At 33.7% G+C, this 26,620-nt stretch overlaps 1 protein-coding gene and 1 pseudogene across 2 annotated transcripts; both read left to right on the forward strand.

Annotated features, from left to right (window-relative positions):
* The first annotated feature begins 12,496 nt into the window (after positions 1–12,496).
* Positions 12,497–15,923, forward strand: LOC100250533 (receptor like protein 22). Its single transcript, XM_059738930.1, has one exon. The coding sequence runs from the start codon at positions 12,499–12,501 to the stop codon at positions 15,757–15,759; it is 3,261 nt and encodes a 1,086-aa protein (XP_059594913.1). The 5' UTR covers positions 12,497–12,498; the 3' UTR covers positions 15,760–15,923.
* Positions 15,924–20,731: 4,808 nt separating this feature from the next.
* On the forward strand, positions 20,732–24,438 carry LOC100255712 (receptor-like protein 35; annotated as a pseudogene). Its single transcript, XR_009466384.1, has one exon. The product of XR_009466384.1 is annotated as a receptor-like protein 35 (transcript).
* Positions 24,439–26,620: the final 2,182 nt, after the last annotated feature.

Raw genomic sequence — 26,620 nt, forward strand, 5'->3', positions numbered from 1 at the left:
GGGCACCAACTGACTCTCTTGCTTCTGTCTCGTCATTGGAAGATGAAAAGGACAAAAAAAAAAAAAAAAAAAACGGAGAAGGCGATGAAGACAGCAAGGCAGGAGGTGGAGTTCTCGTTTTTTTGATGGAACGAGTCGCGGGCTTCTTATTTTGGGCATAAAGACGAACAACGAAGTTGGAAGCCGGACGACTAGCAACTTGAGCTTGCTTCAGTGTTCCCTCCTAGTGTTTCTTATCACGTTCCTCTAAAAAAGCCTGATGTGCTTTAGAATAAGCCAAACAAGCAACCTTGTAGAAAAGTACATCATTCAGCACGAAATGTTTGTCAGGCACTAAAGACGAAGAAGCTAGCCGGGAATACACTAGGATGATCAAGACATTGAATTTTCAATTAAGACCTGGAGGTTTTTATCTGATAGAAGAAAGTTGTGAGCCCATTCAACAGCATCAATCTTGAACAACTTGTTTAAATAGGCAAATGAAGCCTTCTCCACCCACTCCGCAAGACGTCCCCACCTCTCTTTGCATGTATTAGACAAACATGAAGATCGTGAGTAGGTTAGCAACAAGGATAGAATAGTAGCAAGACAAGACGAAAATGGTAAAATCATAGTCTACTTGGAATCTTCAACAAATGTTGCGGAGCAAAAACTTTATCTAGACCCTCAAAAGAACCACTCTAGGGGCCAAACACCAAAACATGCCCCTTCGCTCAGCCTTTGCTTGAGTTCAAAAAATTGGTCACGAATTGGAGAGAAGGGATGTGGGCAAATAAGTTGAACCTTTCCTTTGGGTTCATCTTGACAGTGTAGATGAGTAAGACTTCTAGTAGAGGAAGATCTAATTGGAAAAGCATATCCAACACATTGCACCCCATCGATATCCAGATTATGTTCGTATGAAGGAAAGTAGGAGGAATTTGTGTGAAGTGAAGAAATTGTTTAAGAAGAAAAGGAAGATGAAGACGAAGCCCCACGGAAAACTGTTCTTTAGTAAAGTATATCATGTTATTCAGGATATCGACTGACGATAAAGCTTCGTCGACTGATAGTTGAATCAAGATGGTGTCCAGAACTCGAAAACGAGCACGAAACTCCTGCTTGGACAGGTCACCAACTGGCAATTTAGCTTAGAGTGCCCGACTCTAGCATTTTTTTCATCTGCCTTGCTGAGGCCTTCTGTTGGTATTAGTAATTCATCCTCTATCCATTATATCATAGGGATCTGGGTTGTGTGGAAACCTGCACGGATCAATGTAGTTGGCGGAACCAATCAATCAACCCATTCGTCGTTTGGTGTTGCCCTAGTAACGGACATTTAAAACTAAATGAACTATAATCTAAATCTAGATGGATTTGATTGTGAAAACTTGTAGAAAAAACTCCTTCGCCAATGACGAACGCTGAATCGCATACATCACACCTTCGCACCATCACGATGATAGTGAAAGCATGAGACAACAACACAAATACAATGACGACATAGAAGCAAACAAGAAGTCTAAAACACCCAAAATCTGGACATTGATATGTCCATTTTCTCTCCAAACAAACAACACCAACACAATCAGAAAAGCAAAAACTAGCCCAACAAAGAATCAAAATGACAGTAAAAAACTTACCTAAGCTAAGACCAAAACGCTTTTAGGCGAGAAAAGAAATCCTCTAGTAGCATACTAGTTGACGACGATGGAAGTGAAAAGACGCAATCGATGGTAAGCAAAGTAATGACAAAGAAGCAACATAGACAAGAGAACACTATGTATAGGAAATGCACCAAATGACACGCATCCCTTGGCGCCCAAAAACTAAAAAAAAACAGATAATCCATCATGCCCCAGTTCATCAGCAACCTGACCAAACAGAGGTAGACGGATTAGGAGGAATTGTGGGAAGCTTCCCTCCACTTGTCCTTCATAGGCTCAAGACCCTTTGGTCGCCCAAGGCAAGCAAATAATCCATTTGGGAAAAATTTATTTGGACTAAGACAAGCTCTATTTGGCGTAAGAGGAAAGACAAATTTCCTTCTTCCCCAATGCTAGACAGAATGGATAAACCAAGCTGACTGTGGGACTTTTAGATGAGCAACCAAGCTAGTAGGAAATTCCAAGCATTGAGCGGATGATTAACCACCAACAATGCCTAAGCGACAATCAAAACAACATTTACACCCAAAAATCAATGTCCTTCAATTGTTATTCGCAATTATTGACATTGAAAAACGTAAATGCACAACCAACCACATGGTCCAGGATGTTTGCATGATAGACAACAAATGGCGCCAATCAACAACTTTTATTTGGTATGATTTCCCAATCCACTCTAAGATAATGGCGTTGACTACCTTATTATGGCATATTATTCGCCATGACGACAATCATAAGTGCAAGAAATGCATGAATGCACAATCAACGATGTGACGATGGTGCCATACATTCTATAAAAACCCCTCCATAAGCATGAAAAAGGTATGTGTGTACATAGCCATTCAAAAAGTTAGATTTACTCTTGCTAGACTTAAGTTTCAGAGGGGCATGCCTGGACCACCTGTCCGGACATCTTTTTGTGCAAGAAAATAATCCATCTGACTTTGGTGAAATTAGACGAGCCTGCATCTAGTTGGCACAACACCAACTGACTCCATTTTTTTTATTGAAATGATATAAAAAAAAATACGTACAAAAAAAATTCTCATAAAATCTTGAAAAACTAATAAATTTTTATATGACTTGAAATTACATGAATAGTGGTGAGTTTATGTCTTGATATATGAAACTATCTTAAAATGGGCAAATAGGTAATCTAAGCTCGTAGTTCATAATTTTTAAATTAATTTAATTTGTGGAAATCAATAGTTTTCAATCACAAGACATATTACAAGTGTAGGAATTCTAAAGTTCTATTCCAAAATCAGAGATATTACCTCTTACTTGAAATCTTCAATTTATCAACCTTCATTACTTCAATAAGTTAATCCAAGGTCACTCAAACTAAATATTTATAATTAATGTATTAAAGCCTAAATACATGGTAACCTATATTAAGAAAAACTAAAGATGAGATTACCATGACTTGTAGCATCTAGGTTGTCATCCCCTAAGATCCATATACTAGACTATTCAACAAAGCAAATCCTCTATCTACATTGAAAATGTCTAAAAGTAAAGTTTTTTATGAAACTAATTCTTTTTCACACCACTATCATGAAAGTAATAAAATCTATAGTAAAAACTTTTGAAGAGTTCAAAAATCTAATTTTAGATTCATAGATTGAGATAGTAACTTTTAACCCTAAGACAAATATCAAAGTTCACTATGATTGAATTAGATCTTAAGATCAATTTGCATCTAGTGTTAATATTTAAGTTTAAGGTACTATTCTCTTAAACAAATTTAACATGTCTATTATTTCAATTTTGAGTTTATATACTTTCATTACTAATATCCATCATGTAGGTTTGATTCCTAGAGTTTCTCTCAGTGGATCAAATCAAGTTGACTAGTGATCAATGTATCCCCAAACATCACTAGTACCATAGTAAGAATCCTTTGTACTTAACCTAAGCCAAACCACATAGAGGATTATTCTAATTAATTTAAACACAAAATATTTATAAACAATCCAAATGAACTTTAATGTTCTATCGCACATCTCTCTATATATGAATCATCTATCTTTATGTTACTATTAGGAAAACAACCTTTAGATCTAGATTAAAGAGTGCATGCAACTAAGATCCCAAGTGTAGTGAAAAGATGCCTATTTTTTCAAAAAATTATTCTAAGGTGTTCTTAAAAAACATACCCTTGGATTCGATCCAAATCTTTTTCCTAATTTGCAGTAGAAATCTCAAATGCATTGTGATCTTCTACCTGATGACTCTCTCTTGGATCTTAGCTATAAAGAAGAATGGACCTCTCTTTAGAGGAAGTGATGGTTATGATTTCTCTCAAAACAAATTATAAGACAACATTTAGTCTAACCCTAAATCCTAAGAGGATTTATATAAACTATCAATTAGGCTTAAGTGACTAAGGCTCATCATATGGGCTTAGGTTGTTTAATCTTAGCCTAGTAAGTCTTATTTAATTAATTATGCTAAATGGCGTCAATTAATTAAATAGATTAAAAAGAAAACCCATAAGTCATTTAATCATAAGCCCTTGCACAACCTTTGCTTATACAAATGCACCCTTATGCATACTTATAATTAAGTACTAAAAAAGTTCTCAAAATAAATACCACCAAAAAGTGTGAGCTCGAGTGGGACCACCAAAACCCATAGGAAAGTATGTATTAGCTCCCTTAGAATCAAATTCTAAAATTCACTCAACATTCCATTAAAAAAAAAGTCAATTGCACTTCAATATCTTATGATATTAGATGGAGATAGAAAACTTGGGTCTATCACTTACTATCCATTGTATGTAAGTTCCTTATGAACTAATGTTTATAATCCAAAAATGTAGTAGCTATCAATCTTTAAAGATCACTTCTCAATCCTTGAGTCTTAAATCCTCCTATACCATGACAATTTGACATACTCTAGTCCAGAAAGGATGTATGTCAAATTTCGTTGAAGGAACTGCTATAGCCATATACTACATGATCATGAAATCCTTGGGATCATGCAAAAGGATATATTGTCTCAAATCCATGAGATATTATAATGTCTCTATGGATCATAATATCTATTGTTACTTTCCAAAACAGTCAGTCACCCAATCCTTTGGGAATATATAATCACTTTAAGATTTTACCCATAGATCAAAGTGATTGATGACCTCTACATTAGCATAATATTCTCTAAAGGTTGAGAACTCATGCAATTAATATTTAGTAGTTTTGACAACCCGATAATCATTAGTCATGATCCTCCAAAGGTCTTGTTCAATCTGTAACCATACACACTAGTACACTTATCATGGTAAACCTATCCTGATGAGCAAAATTATTTATTCCACCACTTAAGAGGTAGTATACTATGACTTTTGATGGATTGCCTAAGTCTAAAAACCAGTCATAAACTAACTCATCAACTTGTAAGATGTTAGGATAAAGCCTTTAAGAACATGACATGATATAACAAAATTTAGAATTTATTATTTATTAATAAAGTTCCAATTTTACTTATATCTATCCTTATTTCATGCAATATACTTTATAAATATTCTGGTTTACATCTTTTGCATTGTACATGAATTGGATGCATTAGGAGTTATATAGAAAATCTAAGTCATGAGTCCCTTACAAGAGGATGACTTGTTCACAACTAGTTCGTGTTCCTAGGCAGCCCATTAGAAAATGTAGTGCACTACCTCCTAATTGGAGGGATAATTGGTTTTGGCCATCAAGATGGGTTTCCTGTACTAGTGTGTATGGTTACATATTGGATAAGACCTACAGTGAGTCTTGATGTAAGACTCTCAAGTAGTTATGAATTCACCAAGTTGTTTCATTGTGTTGTTTTTCAACATTGAGTGAATATTGAGTTTATACTAAAATTAGTAGTGGTTTTGACCTACAAGTGAGATTTTAAAGGGATCATATATTCCCTTATGGATTGACTCACTATTGATGGAACTTATAACAATAGGTATTCTCAATAAAGGTACCATTTTATCTCATGAGATTAAGATAAAGTGTCTTATTTGGTAATCCTAAGAAAGTGTGTTTATATAAATTATGACTATAGTAGTTCCTTAAGCGGTATTGGACATAAGCTCTTTGTAAGCTAAGATTGAACAAGCATAAAAGAAGAATAGCTTAATAAGGGCAAACAAATTTAAGTTAAAACTGTTTTTCACAAGAAGGAAAAAAGAGAGAAGGCCACACAAGAGTGATAATTAGAAAAATATTATGTACTAGTAACAAAATGATGGAGGGTCCCAAAGAGAATTGTCTTTCACTTAAGCATGAATCTTAAAAAAAGTGATGGCAACTTTTGGCCACTCATAATCACTACTTGAAATGCTATTCTTCACCATACCACCATAAAATTGGTATCTTTAATCCACTTCTCAGCAAACAACATTTTGAAAAGAAAAATCCCTTTCATCCATTTTGGAGAAACACCATCTAGTTACAAATGAAATTCTAATCTAAGAATTTAGCCATAAGTAGTTCTTCTATGAAATAGCATTCCAAACACACCTTCGTATGGTCAAAAGTCATCCAACTCAAATACTAGAATGAGTAGACTCGATCTAATTTTATGACTCCGAATGAAATATCTGCTCCTTGGAATAAAATGTAAAGAATATTTTTCTTTTAATTTATTTTAGGGAAACATCTCCTAGGATGTGGTCAGAAAGAAAATTTAGAATGCATTTGGGAGTGATTCTAAAAAGCGTTTCTCACATTTTTAACCCTTGAATGATAAAAATTTTCAAGTATTAGAAATATTAAAAGCGCTTCTTATAATCACTACCAAATGGGCTTTTAATACAAGAATATAGTTAAAATAATCTAGAAAGTTGTATTGGAAACATTCCTTCAATTAGAAAAAAAAATTAAATTAACATTTTTAACAAGATCAACTTATTATGATTAATTATAAATTTAAAATTTTGTAGAAATACATAATCAAGATCCGATTAGACTAGCGTTGCCAATACATGTCTGATCCAAAATGAATTCGGAGTGATACTTCTTTTCAAACCCAACTTAAATTATAAATTAAGGAATCCAAGATTCTAAAAGATGGTGCCAAGGAGCACGTAACAATAATGATGAGATAAGAAAATAAGTGTAGACTGAATACAGAAGAATTGGAACCAAGTAGAGTTGAAAGTGAATTGAGAGTGAAAGGACAGCTTGTAAGAGGACATTTCTGGTTCTCATTCAAAGTAATGAATTCTATGTCGGTAGGCGTTCTGTTCTGCCTTCCTTGTTTTCTTTCTCTTTCACAAGGACTTGATTAGGAAGACTTGAAGCCAAACCGAAGCATTCCCACTTGCAACTTAGATTATCACTACATTTGTCAAAGTCAAGTTGGACCAAGTGTTCAGTTTGGGTGTGAATACATTAACCAATAATTATATCAGCAATAGCTTGATAGGGTTTATTCAGAGAGGACAACTTAAAAGGTGAAACGCATCACACTAATTTAGGAAATTTTAGAAAATGATTGGACTATAATAATACCCAAGCGAAGAAGAAAAAATAAATGGTATTAAAAGCTAAAATGATAGATGAAATGTTTGTGGATGACCTCTAATCAGTTTTATTTTTCTTTTTAATTTTTTTTTAATTTTAGCACTTAAATGTTGGGTTTGATTAAACAATTAATGAGAGATAGATAATAGAAATGAATTGGAAACAGGCATTGATTGCATGTCCTTAGACGGTTTTATTTTTTAAAGGAAAGACAAATGTTAAAACACACTCTTAAACTCTTTCTCCACTTGTCCATTTTTTTTTTCAAATAAAAATAAATATGATTGGATAAACATACCCTCTTCTTCATCTTCTTAATACCACTCCCTCACCAACCTTAGTTCTTCAATTTCCTTCCCTTCCCTTCCTTCACCTACTATATATTATTGCTATTACAGAAAGGGTTTTCCTTTAAGGTTAGGAAAGATCAAACCAACTTAATATTTATGCAAGTAATGGAAATAAATTATATTAAGGCTACTCTTCCCAAAATCAAAAGTATTAAAAAGTTCATGAAATTTAAGGAAGAACATACCAAACTAGTAACAACTCTTTTTTTAGGACATTAATGGCTCAGTTGATCACCATGCATGAAATTTAATGGTTCATGGAGGATAAGTATCTCTTAATATATTTCATATTTAATTCCTTGTCTCTTAAACAATATGGGTCATTTCAATTGAATTATAATATTTTTAAGGATAAGTAGAATGTTAATAAATTGGTTACTACCCTTGTCCAAGAGGAGATAGGGCTAAAGCAACAAATGAACTCATGCACTTCATTTTATAAGCTTTCAACTAGCTAGAAAGAAGTCTACAAAGGGCACAATCCAATGACCATAATTGAAATTAAATGAGTCTTATAAAGATTCCCAAAAGAATGAACAACAAGAATAATAAAATATCATTTTTGAAAGAAAATTGGGCAGTATAAAAAAGATTGCTAGCTAGAAACATAATGCATCATTTTTTTTAGAAAGATAAGTTGAGTACTTACATACATTTTGAATCAAATTTAACAGAAGATCCTTACAACCCTTAGTGGATTGATTCACACATAACTACTCATATTTCTAACACAGCACAAGGATTCTATAAAATCCAAATCATAAATCTAAATGAGAACTTAAATCCAATCAAAGCTCCAATTGAAGCCGCTAGAATTTGGCATTTGAATTTTAAGCTCCAATTAAATACATTGGGATTTATTGTTTGAATTTTAAACAACCATTAGACTTGTTCTAGACACTTCATATATATTGTTTTCAAGCAATTTGATTTCTTTGTCTAAAATTGATGCTTCTGGATACACTTTCAAATTTAGGAATAGGTGTTTCAATTTTTCTAAAAATAATCATCTCCTAAATTTTAGTATCTTACATGATGATTTGTACAAGTTGAAAGGTGAGAATCTTCTAAATTATAAAAATTTTAGTACCAGAATGTTTAGTAGATAAGCCTTTAGCTTTCTTGTGGCATAAATGTTGGGGATTAGTTAATAATGAAATTCCTCCAAACTTAAATTTAACTGATACTCAATGTGTATGTGGATTATATTAGAGTAAAACCAACTAAACTCCCTAAGAAATGAGGTACTAGGAGAATAAAACTTCTTGAGATTATATACATGATATATGTAGGCATTTTGATACCCATCATTTGGTGGAGAAAAATATTTGTCAATTTTATTGATGATTTTCCACGTCATGATTATGTTTACCTATTGCATAAAAAAAAAAAATAAAAAAATAAAAAATCTCAATTAACGAGCATCTTTGGGCCATACACTAGTGGGGTTGAAAGATATAAAAAAGATGAAAATTGTAAAGTCATATGTGGGTGGTGACTATTATGATAATTACAATGAATCAATAAATGTCTTGGATCATTTGCTAAATTCCTTGAAAGAGATGACATGTGTGCTCAATATGTTATGTAAGGCACACTAATAAAGTGATGTAATTGAAAAACATAATCGTACTTTGATGAACATGATTAAAAGTATTTCAAGTAATTTGTTTTTATCCTTTTTATTGTAGTTACATTTTTTGAAAACCATCATTTATTTTTTGAACTGCATTCCTAGTAAGGCATATCCAAAGTTTCCTTTCAAACTATGGACTAAAAGAAAACCTAGGTTAAGGCACATGCACGTTTGAGGTTGTGATGGGGGTTAGAATATGTAATTCAAAGGGAAAGAAATTAGATTTTAAAATGATAAGTGGATAATTTATTGGTTGTCCAAAATAGTCTAGAAGTACAAATTAAATTTATTGTCCAACTTATAGTCCAAGGATTTTAGAAATTGGAAATGCTAGATTCATAGAAAATGGAGAAATTAGTGGGAGTGGAGAACCGTGTAATATGGTTATTAATGAAGAAGTTAGGATACAAGTTCCTTTACCCAAAACTTCAAAGGTTGTTGTTCCTATATATACAATTGTCAAACAATTTGATAACATTTAAGAACAAAAAGTGAATGATCAAGCTTTTCATAATGAAACTATATTAATTAACCCGTAGTAGACGAACCACATGAAATAGCATTAAGGTCTCAAAAGAAAGGAGATTATGAAAATCATGTGGTACATTTATAAGTCAATATTTAACTTAAGAATCAATAAAGATCCTACTTCATTTTCACATGCCCTAAAAGGTATTGATTTAGTTAATTAAATGGGTCGATGCTATGAAATAAGCTAAAATCAACAAAACAAAGTTGGCATCTTGTTGAATTGTTTGAAAGTCATAAAAATTTCTATGTAAATAGGTCTTTAAAACCATGAATATAGTAGAAATTTTGGCAATATAAAACCATATTGTTTGCCAAAGGTTTTAATAAAAAGAAAATGGCACAAATAACGTATTTCATTGACAAGGGAGAGATCTAGAGTATTCACTTGCCAAGGTTAAAAGATTCCCCCACAATAATAATCACCTTCAACAATAATTAACAACCTAACAAGAATCAAGATTGATAATTAAGAAAATTCAACCAAAAAGGGGACACCAAATATAACATGGAAAAACCCTCCAAATGGAGATAAAAAACCACTGAATTCTACTTTAATAAGGGGGGATACTATAATTAAGTCCTCAAATTTCTTCGTCTTGAAAAGTTATATAAATATCTCAATACCTAAGGTGGGAATCCATCACCTTAGGAAACATGAACAGAAAGAAATTAGGGAAAAAAAATATACCATAGGGACTTCCCAAAAAGGTTGATGAAAAAAACTTGTAACTTCACTTTGAGTCCCAAAATAGTGCCCAAAAAACAACCCTAATTTTATTTTTATTTTTAAATCAAATCTTCCTTCTCTCATAATACCAAAGATCTAATGCTCATGGGTTAAACAAACATAGCCTAACAATCTCCCCCTCTAGCACATGAGCGAGGAATGCCAATCTATAACTCCAACACATGGAGTTTAAACCCTGCTGTCGTAATGGACAATTGAAGCTTCTACTGGGGAACAACCTTTATAAATATATCTGAGGCATTGTTGTTTCTATTAATCTTCTTCAATTTGGCTACATTTTCTTCAACTATATTGTCCTTTCACATATATTTTTCTTAATTTTTATGTTTTTTTTAAATAAAAATAAAAAAAGAGATGTGGATATAAAAAGAGAAATGATGGATGTGTTTAAAATTTATCTTCCCTAAAACATTCTCATATTATCTTTTTAAAAGAATTCAAAAATACTTTCTACTAATTTTTTTCTTATTTTCATTATTATTATGATTATTATTATTATTTTTCATGATATTCAAATATAAGAAAACATCTCCCTTAATATGCAAAATTTTCAAATTTTCATAATTATTATTTGTAAAAGGTGGGGCCATTGAATAAGACTTCCTTAAGAGAGCCTTGATTCTCTCTCTCTCTCTCTCTCTCTCTCTCATCCTTCTATTTTCTTGCCAATTTAAAAAGACTTTAGGAAGACCTTGATGCCTAAAACTATATACAAAGTGAACCCTCAATTAGGCCGAAACATCAACCTCATACTCTCATGATCAATTCAATAATGTTTCCGACCAATAAAACTCTTGTATAAATGGTCGAAAAATGTCTACATAATTAAATTTATTTTTTATCAGATGAATTAAGAATTATAATTATAGTTGAAACATGGTCTTTGAGAAGACAACTGAAAATAATTGAAACCTTATGAAAATATTTAGGAGAGGTGAGAAAATGTTGATCACCATACCGAGTAATGTGAATAAATGGAAAGAAAAAATGTTCAGCTTAAAGAATTGACCATTCACTACGTGTTGTTTGAGCTAAACAAAAGGTAGGCCAAAAAAAATGACTGAGACTTCCTTTTTATGTTGATGGAACGCACAAAAGAATTCCGAATTTCCAAGTGATAATGACTTTATTATTATAGATAGTTTTATATTTTCATTATAAAATGAAATGGTGCAAATATTGAATTCATTCAATATCACTGTCTTTCTAAATTAAGTCAACTATACATGTATAAGTCTATAAAATTGAATTAAATATTTATATTCTTTTATCAAAATAATACAAAATCATAGTTAATATGTTTTTTTAAGAACAAAAGCAGGAAATAAATAAATAAATTTCCACACAAATTGTTGTGTGGAAAAAATGAATAAATTTTTGAAAAAGAAAATAATAAATTGTTGTGTGACTTGGAATAACATGAATGGGAAAATAATTGAAAGAAAAAGCAAAAATGGTCAAATTAAGGTGATGTTTGTTATTTTACTTCATTCTAAATAGAACTTTAATATTTAATAGTATTAAGTATTAGACTATTTATTTCTATTAAGTATTAAAAGGTAAAGAAAATCAATATATATTACTTTTTATATTTAGAAAAAAAAACCAAATATTTTGACTTTTTCTATTTAACAAAAAATTTATAATAAGTCATGAAAAAAATATAAAAACAAACAACCAAAAGTTTGAAAATAAATTGCTTTTACAAAAAACTAAAAAAACAAACACCCTCTAAGATTTTGATTAATAATGATATTAATGGTCAAGAGTGAAGAGATTAAAAGGGAACTCACTCCTCCAAAAGGTTTAAATTGGATCATTCTTAAAACTTCACTTAAAGATCAATTTTAGCGTTATGATGGTTGATTGAGAAGTGGATTAATTTTCTAATATTAATTGTCCTATGATGATGATGATGATGATTATTATTATTATTGTTATTATTATATTTAAAATATGCTGTGGAAAAATGTATATAAAGAAAAAAACAAGATATATAAAGTGAGGTGTCATCTTATGTGTAACTATATAACCGTTTCTCATCTTGAAACATCCATAAAAGTAATGTTTAAACATGTGTGGGCTTAGTAGTCTCTCCCAGCTGCTGCCAATGAGAATTCTATTCTTTTTATGGATTTTATTCATGCCCTTATGCCCGATCTTTTTTGGTATGCATTGTACTTCGGTGTCTGGCGAATGTCTGAGTGATGGGAGGGTATGCCTGGAAGATGAGGTGTTGTTGCTGCTGCAACTGAAGAGCAGCCTCATATTTAATACTGCTGCATCGAATAAACTAGTTTCCTGGATTCAAAGCGCGGACTGCTGTTCTTGGGGAGGTGTAACCTGGGACGCCACTGGTCGTGTTGTCTCTCTTGATCTCAGTAGCGAATTCATTTCTGGTGAACTCAATAGCTCCAGTAGCATTTTCAGTCTACAATATCTCCAGAGCTTGAATTTGGCTAACAACACCTTCTCTTCTCAAATTCCAGCAGAATTCCACAAGCTTGGAAACTTAACTTACCTGAATTTGTCCAACGCTGGCTTTTCTGGGCAGATTCCAATTGAGATTTCCTACTTGACAAAGTTGGTTACTATTGATCTATCTAGCCTTTATTTCATCACCGGTATCCCAAAACTGAAACTTGAGAACCCAAATCTGAGAATGCTGGTTCAGAACCTCAAGAAGCTAAGAGAACTCCATCTTGACGGTGTAATCATATCAGCCCAGGGAAAGGAGTGGTGCTGGGCATTATCATCTTCAGTACCTAATCTCCAAGTGCTGAGCTTGTATAGCTGCCATCTTTCAGGCCCTATACATTATTCCCTGAAGAAGCTTCAGTCCCTCTCAAGGATTCGTCTGGATGATAACAATATTGCTGCTCCAGTTCCAGAATTCCTCTCCAATTTCTCAAATTTGACTCACTTGCAGCTCAGTTCTTGTGGATTATATGGAACATTTCCAGAAAAGATCTTTCAGGTACCAACCCTCCAGACTCTTGATTTGTCATACAACAAGTTGCTCCAGGGTTCTTTGCCAGAATTCCCTCAGGGTGGATGTCTAGAAACCTTGGTGCTCTCGGTTACAAAATTTTCAGGGAAATTACCCAACTCCATAGCGAATCTCAAGAGGTTGGCTAGAATAGAGCTTGCAGATTGTGATTTCAGTGGTCCAATCCCAACGGTGATGGCAAACCTTACTCAATTGGTTTACTTGGACTTCTCTCATAATAAGTTCTCTGGTGCAATCCCATCTTTTAGTTTGTCCAAGAATCTAACCCTAATAGACCTTTCTCATAATAATTTAACAGGTCAGATTTCTTCCTCTCACTGGGTTGGTTTTGTGAATTTAGTGACTATTGACTTTTGTTACAATTCACTGTATGGAAGTCTCCCGATGCCCCTGTTCTCCCTCCCGTCACTGCAGAAGATAAAACTTAACAACAACCAATTTTCTGGTCCATTTGGTGAATTTCCAGCTACGTCTTCTCATCCCATGGATACCCTTGATTTGAGTGGCAACAATCTGGAAGGGCCAATACCTGTATCCCTCTTTGATCTCCAGCATCTTAACATCCTTGACCTTTCTTCCAACAAATTCAATGGCACTGTTGAGCTAAGCCAGTTTCAGAAACTTGGAAATCTTACTACTCTTAGTCTTTCGTACAACAACTTGTCCATCAATCCAAGTCGTAGTAATCCCACTTCTCCTCTTCTGCCAATTCTTTCCACGTTAAAATTGGCTTCTTGCAAGCTCAGAACATTACCTGATCTTAGCAGCCAGTCAATGTTGGTAATTTTAGACCTTTCCCAAAACCAAATTCCGGGGAAAATACCAAATTGGATTTGGAAGATTGGTAATGGCTTTCTTTCTCATTTGAATCTCTCTCATAATTTACTGGAGGGTTTGCAGGAACCTTTGTCCAATCTTCCTCCGTTTCTGTCTACCCTTGACCTTCATTCCAACCAGCTCCGTGGGCCAATCCCCACTCCACCATCTTCCACCTATGTGGATTACTCAAACAACAGGTTCACCTCTTCCATTCCCGATGATATTGGTACTTACATGAACGTCACTGTTTTCTTCTCTCTTTCAAAGAATAACATCACTGGAATTATTCCTGCATCAATCTGCAATGCCCATTACCTGCAAGTTCTTGACTTTTCTGACAACAGTTTAAGTGGCAAAATACCCTCATGTTTGATTGAGAACGGGGATCTTGCAGTGCTGAATCTACGGAGAAACAAGTTTAAGGGCACTATACCTGGGGAATTCCCAGGTCACTGTCTTTTACAGACCCTAGATCTCAATGGGAATCTTTTAGAAGGAAAAATTCCAGAGTCTCTGGCCAATTGCAAAGCATTAGAGGTTTTAAACCTTGGGAACAATCGGATGAATGATATCTTTCCTTGCTGGTTGAAGAACATTAGCAGTCTGCGTGTTCTTGTTTTGCGAGCCAACAAATTCCATGGACCCATTGGATGTCCAAATAGCAATTCCACCTGGCCAATGCTTCAAATTGTCGATTTAGCTTGGAACAATTTTAGCGGTGTGTTGCCAGAAAAATGTTTCTCAAACTGGAGAGCAATGATGGCAGGTGAAGATGACGTCCAATCCAAGTCCAATCACCTGCGATTTAAGGTCCTAGCATTCAGTCAATTGTACTATCAGGATGCAGTAACAGTTACCAGCAAAGGTCAAGAAATGGAGCTTGTGAAGGTCCTAACTCTCTTCACTTCCATTGATTTCTCATGCAATAATTTCCAAGGGGACATACCAGAAGATATAGGAGACTTGAAGTTACTTTATGTTCTCAACTTATCTGGTAATGGTTTCACAGGCCAAATCCCATCATCACTAGGACAGCTGCGACAGCTTGAGTCATTAGACCTCTCACTGAACAAGCTGAGCGGGGAGATCCCTGCACAGCTCTCGAGCCTAAATTTCCTTTCGGTCCTGAACCTCTCTTTCAATGGATTGGTGGGAAGGATCCCTACAGGTAATCAATTGCAAACATTTTCAGAAAATTCATTTGCAGGTAACAGAGGATTATGCGGCTTCCCTTTAAATGTAAGTTGCGAAGATGCTACACCACCCACGTTTGATGGCAGGCACTCAGGTTCCAGGATAGCGATTAAGTGGGACTACATAGCTCCTGAAATTGGATTTGTGACAGGGCTGGGAATCGTGATTTGGCCTCTTGTGTTGTGTAGGAGATGGAGGAAATGCTACTACAAACATGTTGATGGAATTCTTTCAAGGATTCTCCATCAGAAAAACCAAGGAAGAGAAAGTGGTGGAAGACGAGGTCACGGAATTCGGAGGCGGAGAATGTAGCACTGATGAAGAGGGATGTGACCACTGGCCATGAGTCTATTTCCATTAATTCAATCCGAAACATTAAAAAGGGGTCCATAATATTATTTAAGTAAATGTATAATTTTATATTTGGACAATGCCATGGTGTAGATTTTTATAGTAACGTTACTCTTACCTTTAGTGATGCGAGTATCATGGTATATAAATAAACGGTTTTTATATAATAAAGAATTTAAGTTGTAAAACCACTCCATGAAAGCTTTCCTACAAATATAACATGTTATATTTAAGAAATTTGAAACAAAGCTATAGAAAATTGTTTTTACATATTAAATAGAAAATATCTTTTCTACCCATGTCCAGAAATGCTTTTTATGTACAGCCACAGTCTATAACCATTTTAAACCTACCCAAATTAAAATTCTAACTAGGGTGATTCAGGGAGCCACTCAAGCTGGGCTGGAGAATGGGTAAAGATATGTTGGCTGGATGTGGGCCCGAGTTGGGCTAAACTTCGTTGGGTGGATTTCTGTTGGTATTAAAAAATATGGGCCTGGTTGTTACAAACGAAGACCCCCAATGAGGGAGCTAGGTCCATATTCAGCCCAATCAGCACATCTGAAGCCATAAGGGATTTAACAACATGAGCTTGAAAACTAAAACCCAAAACCATTCCCTAAATTATCAAAATCCATGTCCAGCTTGGCATTCAAATTGAATTTCCCTAAGCAGGTTCAATCTCTCCTTCCCTATTTCACCCTTTATGAATCCATGACCTTCACATCATACCCCGCAAATGACTGTACAGTTTTTGGGTTTGTTTTTGCCTTCCTAATCAACTTTTATGTTAAGGTAAAGAATTCATTTGGGTCTTCACATAGTAGTTTATCTATCATTTGTAATTATTGTGAGAAAAGATTATATAATTTCACTTCTTTTTTTTTTTTTTCATCTAGTTTTAGGATGCATTGGTACATGGAAATGAAAATGGAAATATGATGGAAATGGAGGTAAATAATAAGTGAGAGTAAAATTTAGTTTCCATGATAATGAATCTTTTTATTCCTATTTTCATTCTAAGAAACTATTCAACCACATTAATGAAAGGAAAATTGAATTGATTTCTCATTCCTTATTTTGCTATTCCAAACATGGCTTTTAATCTATTTTACTTTTAAAAGAAAGAAAAACTTATCTTTAAGGACTCAAGGATGTACCAAACGTAATTAGAGTTGGTAAGTAGTTAATAGATTGTCCATTGTTTGTAACTAATTAGAAGGTTGTAAGTTATATAATTTGTGGCTACTTATTAGTGTTGCTGTGTGGTTGTTCAATTTTTTAGTTTTTATTTTTTTTATCAATTTTCTCTCAAACAAGTGCTCTGGATCTCTTACGTACTCTCTCCATATTGATTGTTTTGTACGTAGCTACCAAAGAGTTTTAGAAAGTGTATGCTTGAGGCACATAACATGAGATCTTTCAAAGTTTGCAAATCATAACAAAAAAAGATATGTAGATTTGTGACACTTTGAGGTAATGAGACATTGGAGATGGAAATATTGAAAATGATGTCTCTTCTCTCATTAAAATTTTTCTCTTGGTTGAAAATTTATAGCACAATTTATTGAATATTAATTAATTTTGTGACAAAGATTTTTATATTATTTTTTTTTTTACTTAATTTGTTGTATTATTAAAGATATTCAAAATGATGAAATCATTTCCTGAGGGTCATAAAAATAAAACGGTTTATACTACAAAACATAATAAAAAATATAATTAATGACCATGAAATTTTTTTTCTATATATGATTAATTCGATTTGAAGACTAATATAAGTGTTTAATCATCTCTAATCTTACATATTCATCCCAATGTTACTTTTTAATAAGCCTTTTTCCTAGAGTCAACAATCTCTCCCCTAAGATAGAGCTCCTATAATTCGAACTCATGATCTAATTTTGATATCACTTGTTAAGATCAAGAACTTAGCTATATTATCTTTGAAAATCAATTTGCTATCAATGAGGTCATCCTAATCCTTTTTATGTGGTTCTCGTTCGTACTCATCTTGAGACTTAACCATCTCGAGTGAAATATTGGTGCCTTAGCATCTTCCGCTTTACACATTTTTCAATAGCCATTTTTTGTAAGAAGCAACAATATTATTGCACACTTAACAACTTTCTCCTTCCTTTGTCTTACGTAGTTTGATGCTTTGATAGGACAATGACCAGAACCGGAGATTAGAGGATGACCAACAATGACCACCTTTTTGATGCCCTAATTCATGAATAACTAACATGCTTTGATACTATTTTGAATCTTTGATACTCTGATTCACCAATGGCCTTCAAACTGACGAGTTGATTCCATTTCAAATTAGTGTGTTAATGATGCTGATGCTGTTCTGATTAGAGGAAGCTGATGGTGCTCGAATTTGAAGCTGGGGATTCTGTTGCAGGGTACTGATTATACCAGTGCTATAATATGGTAGTGATTTTGTTTATTGGAGAAGGAGATTTTGAATATTTGATCGATGCTGCTAGTTGAAAGGTATTTTTGATATTTAAATATTTTTGATGAATATGCTCCAATCCAGGACATTGTTTGATCAATAGGCCCAATACGTAATTTCCTAGTTTGTTTTTTAGTAATTGGAAGTAAAGAGAAATTTGAGGGTGTGCAAACTTAAGGGTAAGTGAGTTTGACATTACAAGTGGCTATTGTGAAAATTTATGTAGAATCTATTATTTTTTAATTTTTTATAATTATTTTAATTTTAATAATATATAAATTATGTGTTTATAGCATTATCAATTTGATCAAAGTTCAATGAATAGTTTGACTGTTGAACCGTAAATCAATGACTTTTTCAATTTAGTTCTCTAAAATATTAAACATTGCAAATGGGAGTACATATTAATTAAAAAACAAACAAACAAAACTTATCTTTACGTCAAGAACTTCATATTTGCTCATTTTAGGACTTTTAATAATGGAGGAACGTATCATGCATTTGCCATAATGAATGATTTAGGTACATATGAGTTTTATTTTTAAGTTATAAAAATGAACCTTCTCTTTTTCTGTCAAAATCTTGCAAAAAGGTTAAAAATGAAAAACAAAAAAAAATTACAATCACTTATAATCTGTATTGATCATGGACATAATTTTTCTATTTCTAAAACACCTTAATAGATAGGTTGTTGAAGAGAAAAATAAATCTATATAAGAAACGACAAAAACTTGGCTTAATGAAAACAATTTTTCTTAATGAAAATAGTTTTCTAATTATTTTGGGTGAAAGCATTTAATATTACTTGCTATATTTTAAATAACGTTTGATAGATAAACTCATCATTAGAGTTTTCAAGGTCTTTATGTTCTTTACGTAAACTTTTTAAGATGATCTTTAATATTCTTTATTCAGTAATAATGTTTTTGTTTTTATTACTTGATTTGTATATTAAAAAAGTAATTAAGCTCCCTTACCATATGCTCATTTCAAATTCATTTTCTATATATATACTAAGAGAATTATTGACAAAGAGAGATGCTAGTAGCACTAAATATTATGTTGTCAACATAAATTTAAACTAAGAGCATGTCATTACATTTGGTTTTAATAAATATTTTAGTGTCCATTCTATCCATTTTTAATCTATTATCAAGCATAGTTTTGTTTACCCAATTGAATTAGAAGTGAACATCAAAATATTTTTTTCCAAACTTTATGAAAGTCACAATATGTAGCATTTAACATGTATGAGGTTTACATGTAACGGTCAATATTTTTACTCAACCTTGTTTGAAATTAATATATAAACTCATATTATTTCAAATGGGTAGAATTTGTTTTGTGAAAATTTCAAGGCATGAAACAACTTCTCATATAAATTAAAAAAGAATATGAAAAAACTTAAATACATCATCCATACTTTTTCATACTATTTTTTTTTTTAATGAAATGACTTAAATAAATTCAAGAGCATTTACGTCCTTAAAAACGTGTTTAAAGAAAATAAAAGAAGAAAAGAAAGCAAAATAAAACAAAACTTAAATACATTATCAATGTAACTCAAAAAGAAAAGGAAAAAAAACTTAAATATAATATCCATATTTTTATATTGAACAATTTTTCATTAAAATTAACTAAATAAGTTTGAATGCAAGTTCAAACTTAATTTAATCCTAAAATTAACTAAAATTTAATTTTAATGCTAGGTTCATAGAAAATGCTAGGTTCATAGAAGATGGTGAGGTTAATTAGTGAGAGTCAAGAACTATGTAATATGATTATTAAAGAAGTTAGAATGCAACTTCCTTTAACCAAAACTTCAAAGATTGTTGTTCCTTACAATTATTAAACAATTTGATAACATTTAAAAACAAAAAGTGAATGATCCAACTTTTCATAATGAAATTGCACTAATTAACCCATAGTAGAGGAAGGGCACGCGTGAAATAGCATCAAGGTCTCAAAACAAAGGAGATTATGCAAATCATGTGGTACATCTATAAGTCAAAAATTTAACTTTTTCATTTTTACATGCCCTAAAAGATATTGATTTAGTTAATTAAATGGACCAATGTTATGAAATGGGCTAAAATCAATGAAACAAAAGTTGACATATTGTTGAATTGTTTAGAAGTCATAAAAATTTCAGTGTAAATAGGTCTTTAAAACCATGAATCTAGTAGAAATGTTGACAATATAAAACCATAATTTTTGCCAAAGGTTTCAACAGAAAAAAAAAAAAAAATGGCATGAATCACGAATATCCCTGTCTCACCCCATCTCTAAAACACGTTCATTTAGAATCTTTATGGCATTGATAGACTTGGAGTAACACATTCATTTTAAAATGACTTAACGTAGCTAGGAAGACTTTGAGGTCTAAAGTTATAGAGAAGTCAATAAGCTCTTGGGAAAAACATGAAGCACATACGTCTTCTATAGGACAAGATAGGAGTATTGTATGTTCTCTTTGCCACAGCGACTCCTGTCACTCTCACAGCCAACTTCCATGATCCTTCCCACAGAAGTATCAAAGTCGAGGTGGTCGACCAAGATCTCTGTTATAGTGTGAATACCTTTACCACAAAGAGTTGTAAGATAAGCATGAAGAATGTGTTCAAGATACATTTAGAATGCTGTGTTGTTTATGCATAACTAGACACCCCCCTTTCTTTTTTCTTTCTGTTCAAACATCTACAAAAAAATAAAATAAAATAAAATAAAAAATCATATTAAACATGTTTTGTTGTAGCAGTATCTCCCAGCTGCTTCCAATGAGAATCCAATTCTTTCAATGGCTTTATTTCTTGCCCTTATGCTTAATCGTTTTTGGTATCCATGTTGCTTTGGTGTCCGGGGAATGTCTGAGTGATGGGAGCACATGCCTGGAGGATCAGATGTCCTTGTTGCTGCAACTGAAGAGCACCCTCAAACACAATGTTGCTGCATCAAGTAAACTAGTTTCCTGGAATCCAAGCGGGGATTGCTGTTCTTGGGGAGGTGTAACCTGGGACTCCAGCGGTCATGTTGTCGGACTTGATCTGAGTAGCGAATTGATTTCTGGGGGGTTCAATAGTTCCAGTAGTCTTTTCAGTCTACAACATCTCCAGCGCTTGAATTTGGCTAACAACAGCTTCAACGATTCTCAAATTCCGTCTGGATTCGGTAAGCTTGGCAATTTGATTTACCTGAATTTGTCTAGCGCTGGGTTTTCTGGGCAGATTCCAATTGAGATTTCACGCTTGACGAGGTTGGTTACTATTGATTTCTCTATCCTTTACTTCCTTGGACTTCCTACGCTGAAACTCGAGAACCCAAATCTGAGAAAGCTGCTTCAGAACCTCAGAGAGCTTAGAGAACTCCATCTTAATGGTGTAAATATATCGGCTGAGGGGAAGGAGTGGTGCCAGTCATTATCATCTTCAGTGCCTAATCTCCAAGTGCTGAGCATGCCAAACTGTTATCTTTCTGGCCCTCTTGATTCTTCCTGCAGAAGCTTCGGTCTCTCTCAAGCATTCGCCTGGACAATAATAACTTCTCTGCTCCTGTTCCAGAATTCCTTGCGAATTTCTTGAATTTGACTCTATTGCGGCTCAGTTCTTGTGGATTACATGGAACCTTTCCAGAGAAGATCTTTCAGGTACCAACCCTACAGATTCTTGATTTGTCAAACGACAAGTTACTACAAGGTTCTTTGCCGAAATTCCCTCAGAATGGATCTCTAGGAACCTTGGTGCTCTCGGATACAAAATTCTCAGGGAAAGTACCATACTCCATAGGCAATCTCAAGAGGTTGACTAGAATAGAGCTTGCAGGTTGTGATTTCAGTGGCCCAATCCCAAACTCGATGGCAGACCTTACACAACTGGTCTACTTGGACTTATCTAATAACAAGTTTTCCGGTTCAATCCCACCTTTTAGTTTGTCCAAGAACCTGACCCGAATAAACCTTTCTCATAATTATTTAACAGGCCCGATTTCTTCCTCTCACTGGGATGGCCTAGTGAATCTAGTGACTCTTGACTTGCGAGACAATTCACTGAATGGAAGTCTCCCCATGCTCCTGTTTTCCCTCCCATCACTGCAGAAGATACAACTGAGCAACAACAAATTTTCTGGTCCCTTGAGTAAATTTTCAGTTGTGCCTTTTTCTGTACTGGAGACCCTTGATTCGAGTAGCAACAATCTGGAAGGGCCAATACCTGTATCTGTCTTTGATCTCCATTGTCTTAACATCCTTGATCTTTCTTCCAACAAATTCAATGGCACTGTTGAACTAAGCAGCTTTCAGAAACTTGGAAATCTTAGCACTCTTAGTCTTTCATACAACTTCTTGTCCACCAATGCGAGTGTTGGTAATCCCACTTCACCTCTGCTGTCGAATCTTACCACATTGAAATTGGCTTCTTGCAAACTCAGTACATTACCTGATCTTAGCACCCAGTCAAGATTGACACATTTAGACCTTTCCGATAACCAAATTCGCGGGAGCATACCTAATTGGATTTGGAAGATTGGTAATGGATCTCTTATGCATTTGAATCTCTCTCATAATTTACTGGAGGATCTGCAGGAAACTCTCTAATTTTACTCCTTATTTGTCCATCCTTGACCTACATTCCAACCAGCTCCATGGCCAAATCCCCACTCCTCCCCAATTTTCCAAATATGTGGATTACTCAAACAACAGTTTCAACTCTTCCATCCCAGATGATATTGGTACTTACATGTCCTTCACTATTTTCTTCTCTCTTCCGAAGAATAACATCACTGGAAGTATTCCTAGATCCATCTGCAATGCAACTTACCTGCAAGTTCTTGACTTCTCTGACAATGACTTTAGTGGCGAAATACCATCATGTTTAATTCAGAATGAGGCTCTTGCAGTGTTGAATCTAGGGAGGAACAAGTTTGTTGGCACTATACATGGGGAATTGCTGCACAAGTGTCTTTTACGGACGCTAGATCTCAGTGAGAATCTTTTACAAGGAAACATTCCAGAATCTCTAGTTAATTGCAAAGAGTTAGAGATTTTAAACCTTGGGAACAACCAGATTGATGATATCTTTCCTTGCTGGTTGAAGAACATAAGCAGTTTGCGTGTCCTTGTTCTGAGAGCCAACAAATTCCATGGAACCATTGGATGTCCCAAGAGTAATTCTACCTGGGCAACGCTTCAGATTGTCGACCTAGCCTTCAACAATTTCAGTGGTAAGTTGCCAGCAAAATGCTTATCGACCTGGACAGCAATGATGGCGGGTGAAAATGAAGTCCAATCCAAGCTCAAAATCCTGCAATTTAGGGTTCAACAATTCAGTCAATTGTACTATCAGGATACTGTAAGAGTTATCAGCAAAGGTCAAGAATGAGTTGGTGAAGATCCTAACTCTCTTCACCTCCATTGACTGGTCGTACAACAATTTTGAAGGGGAGATACCAGAAGTGATAGGGAACTTCACATCCCTTTATGTTCTCAACTTATCGCATAATGGTTTCACAGGCCAAATCCAATCGTCAATAGGGAATCTGCGACAACTTGAATCATTAGACCTCTCGCAAAACAGGCTGAGTGGAGAGATACCTACACAGCTTGCGAACCTAAATTTCCTTTCAGTCCTGAACCTCTCATTCAACCAATTGGTGGGAAGGATCCCTACAGGTAATCAATTGCAAACATTTTCACCAAATTCCTTCGTGGGTAACAGAGGATTATGCGGCTTCCCCGTAAACGTAAGTTGCGAAGATGCTACACCACCGGCGTCTGATGACGGGCACTCAGGCTCCGGGATGGAGATTAAGTGGGAATACATAGCTCCTGAAATTGGATTTGTGACAGGATTGGGAATCGTGATTTGGCCTCTAGTGTTGTGCAGGAGATGGAGGAAATGCTACTACAAACATGTTGATAGAATTCTTTCAAGGATTCTCCAAGGAAGAGCAAGTGGTGGAAGAAGAGCTCACAGAATTCGCCTCCGGAGGCGGAGAATGTAGCCGTGGTGCAGAGGGATGAAGTGATTAGTCAAGAGTCCATTTCCATTAATCCAATCCTATGTTTCATTGAAGGAATATTAAAAAGGGGTCCATATTATTGGATGGGCCTTCAATCCGTGTGTCAAATGTAATTCTGGCTTGCTTCTTATAAATTTAATCGAATGCATAATTTTATATTTGGACAATGTCATGGTGAAGTAGATTTTCAAAGTAACATTTTTCTTACCATATTCAGCCCAATCAACACATCTCAAGCCATAAGGGATACAACATTGATAAGCAAGTAATTATCATACTAGGTGGTAAGGTGGCTGCCCATCTACTTATAAAAGTTTCATCCTCTTACAGGCTTTCACATTAAATTTGGCAATGGTTCTCACTTTATTTTATTTTTTACCACATTTTTTTATTATTTTGTTAATTTATGGGAAGAAAAAAATTTATCAATTTTTTTTATAGTCCATTGTTCCAATGAAATGATTAAACAATGATAAGAGTATGAGATTTTCAAAAGTAGAAGGTCAATCGATATAACTTGTAAATTTTTAGATTTTAATGGAATTTGAAAAGTACTAATATTATCATGCAAGTGAAATAACAACATGAACTTGAAAAATTAAACCCAAAACCATCTCTAAAATTATCAATATCCTGACCCAACTTCACATTCAACTTGAATCTCTTTAAACAAGTTCAATCCTTTCTATTTTTCAATTTTCTTTCACTTTTTTTTTTCTTTCTAGAATTAGACTCTTTATGGGTACCATGAAAAAGATTGCTAGCTAGGAATGTAAAGCATGGTTTTTAAGAATGATAAGTGCTCATATATATTTTGAATCAAATTTAAGAGAAAGTTCATTACAATGAATTGATTTTCACTTAACTACTCATAATTCTAGTATGATACAAGGATTCCATATAATCCAAATCATAAATCCAAATAAGAACTTTATGTCTATGGGAAATCTAATAAGCTCTAATTGAAGTCATCTAAATTTATCATTTGATATTTAAGCTCTAATTGAATCCATTAGAATTGTTATTTGAATTTTAGACATATTAGATATCATTTAGACTTCTTTTAGATAATTCGTATATCTTGTTTTCCAGGAAATTTGATTTCTTTGTCCAAACTTGATGTTTTCGAACATACTTTCAAATTTAATTAGAAACAAATGTCTCAATTTTTTTCAAATAATCATCTTTTCCATTCTAATATCTTACATGATGATTTGTAGAAGTTGAAACTCGATAACCTTTTTACCAAGATCCTTGTTACCTTGCACTATAATGTTTAGTAGATAAGCTTTTAGTTTTCTAGTGACATAAATGTTGGAGATTAGTAGAGAATGAAAATCTTCAAAACTTAGATTTTATTGATACTCAACGTGTATGTGGATTGCATTAGAGTAAAACCAACCAAACACACTAAGAAATAAGCTACTAGGAAAAAAATAATAAAAATTATATTAGAAAAAAAAATCCATATGCATTCGTATATAACGGAGCTTACAACCAATCTACAAATATTAATAAAATATTCGTATACAAACGGATTTTTCACTAGCCGTTGGAGCATTTAATGCTCCGTTATCTTTGACCAGACATCGATCAAGAAGGCAAATACCTCGACCAGGAAGGAAAGGCTATTAGCAGAGAGAGAGAGAGAGAGAGAGAGAGAGAGTGTGTTTTTTGCTCCTCTCGACTAGATCTCAATCAAGAAGGAGTAATCGGTCAACCAGTACCCTGGTCGGTTGAGCCGGTTTGGCCAGTGTCTCGACTGGTTCACCATTTTTGGCCCAAAAAACCTATATTTTTTTGCTATTTTCTCTTCTAACACTTAGGCAAGGTATTTAGGTAAATTAATTTGCCAATTTTGAAATGATTTGCCTAAGGTTCATTTGATAAAACTCGGGTTTTGATGGAAATGTAACTTTAAAGCATAAACTGAGTTTTTCAAATATGCATGAAATGATACGTAAATCCTAAGTGCACCCATGCATTCATCTTACATATGTTTCCTATGATTAAAGGTCTTCCAAAAGTCTTAATCTTGCATCCATTAGGTCATTTGATGAATTTCCAAACTGACATTTGAAATTGTTTATAATTCAAACCAATTAGTAACTTAACCATAATTTGTTATCATCAAAACATGATTAGGAGAACCCTTGGGCTAACAATCTCCCCCTTTTTTATGATGACAAACCTTGGTTATCTAAGAGAAAAAGAATCTCCCCCTCAAACCAATCATGGATCAACAATCAAAATTTACGAAGTTAAAACCAAGATAATCAAGACATACTAGAGAGAATTTGCAATAAGAAACAACGTAAGTCATCAAAAATATAAGAATATCATATATAA

The sequence above is a fragment of the Vitis vinifera genome, chromosome 8 (assembly GCF_030704535.1).
Source record: "Vitis vinifera cultivar Pinot Noir 40024 chromosome 8, ASM3070453v1".
NCBI lineage: Eukaryota > Viridiplantae > Streptophyta > Magnoliopsida > Vitales > Vitaceae > Vitis > Vitis vinifera.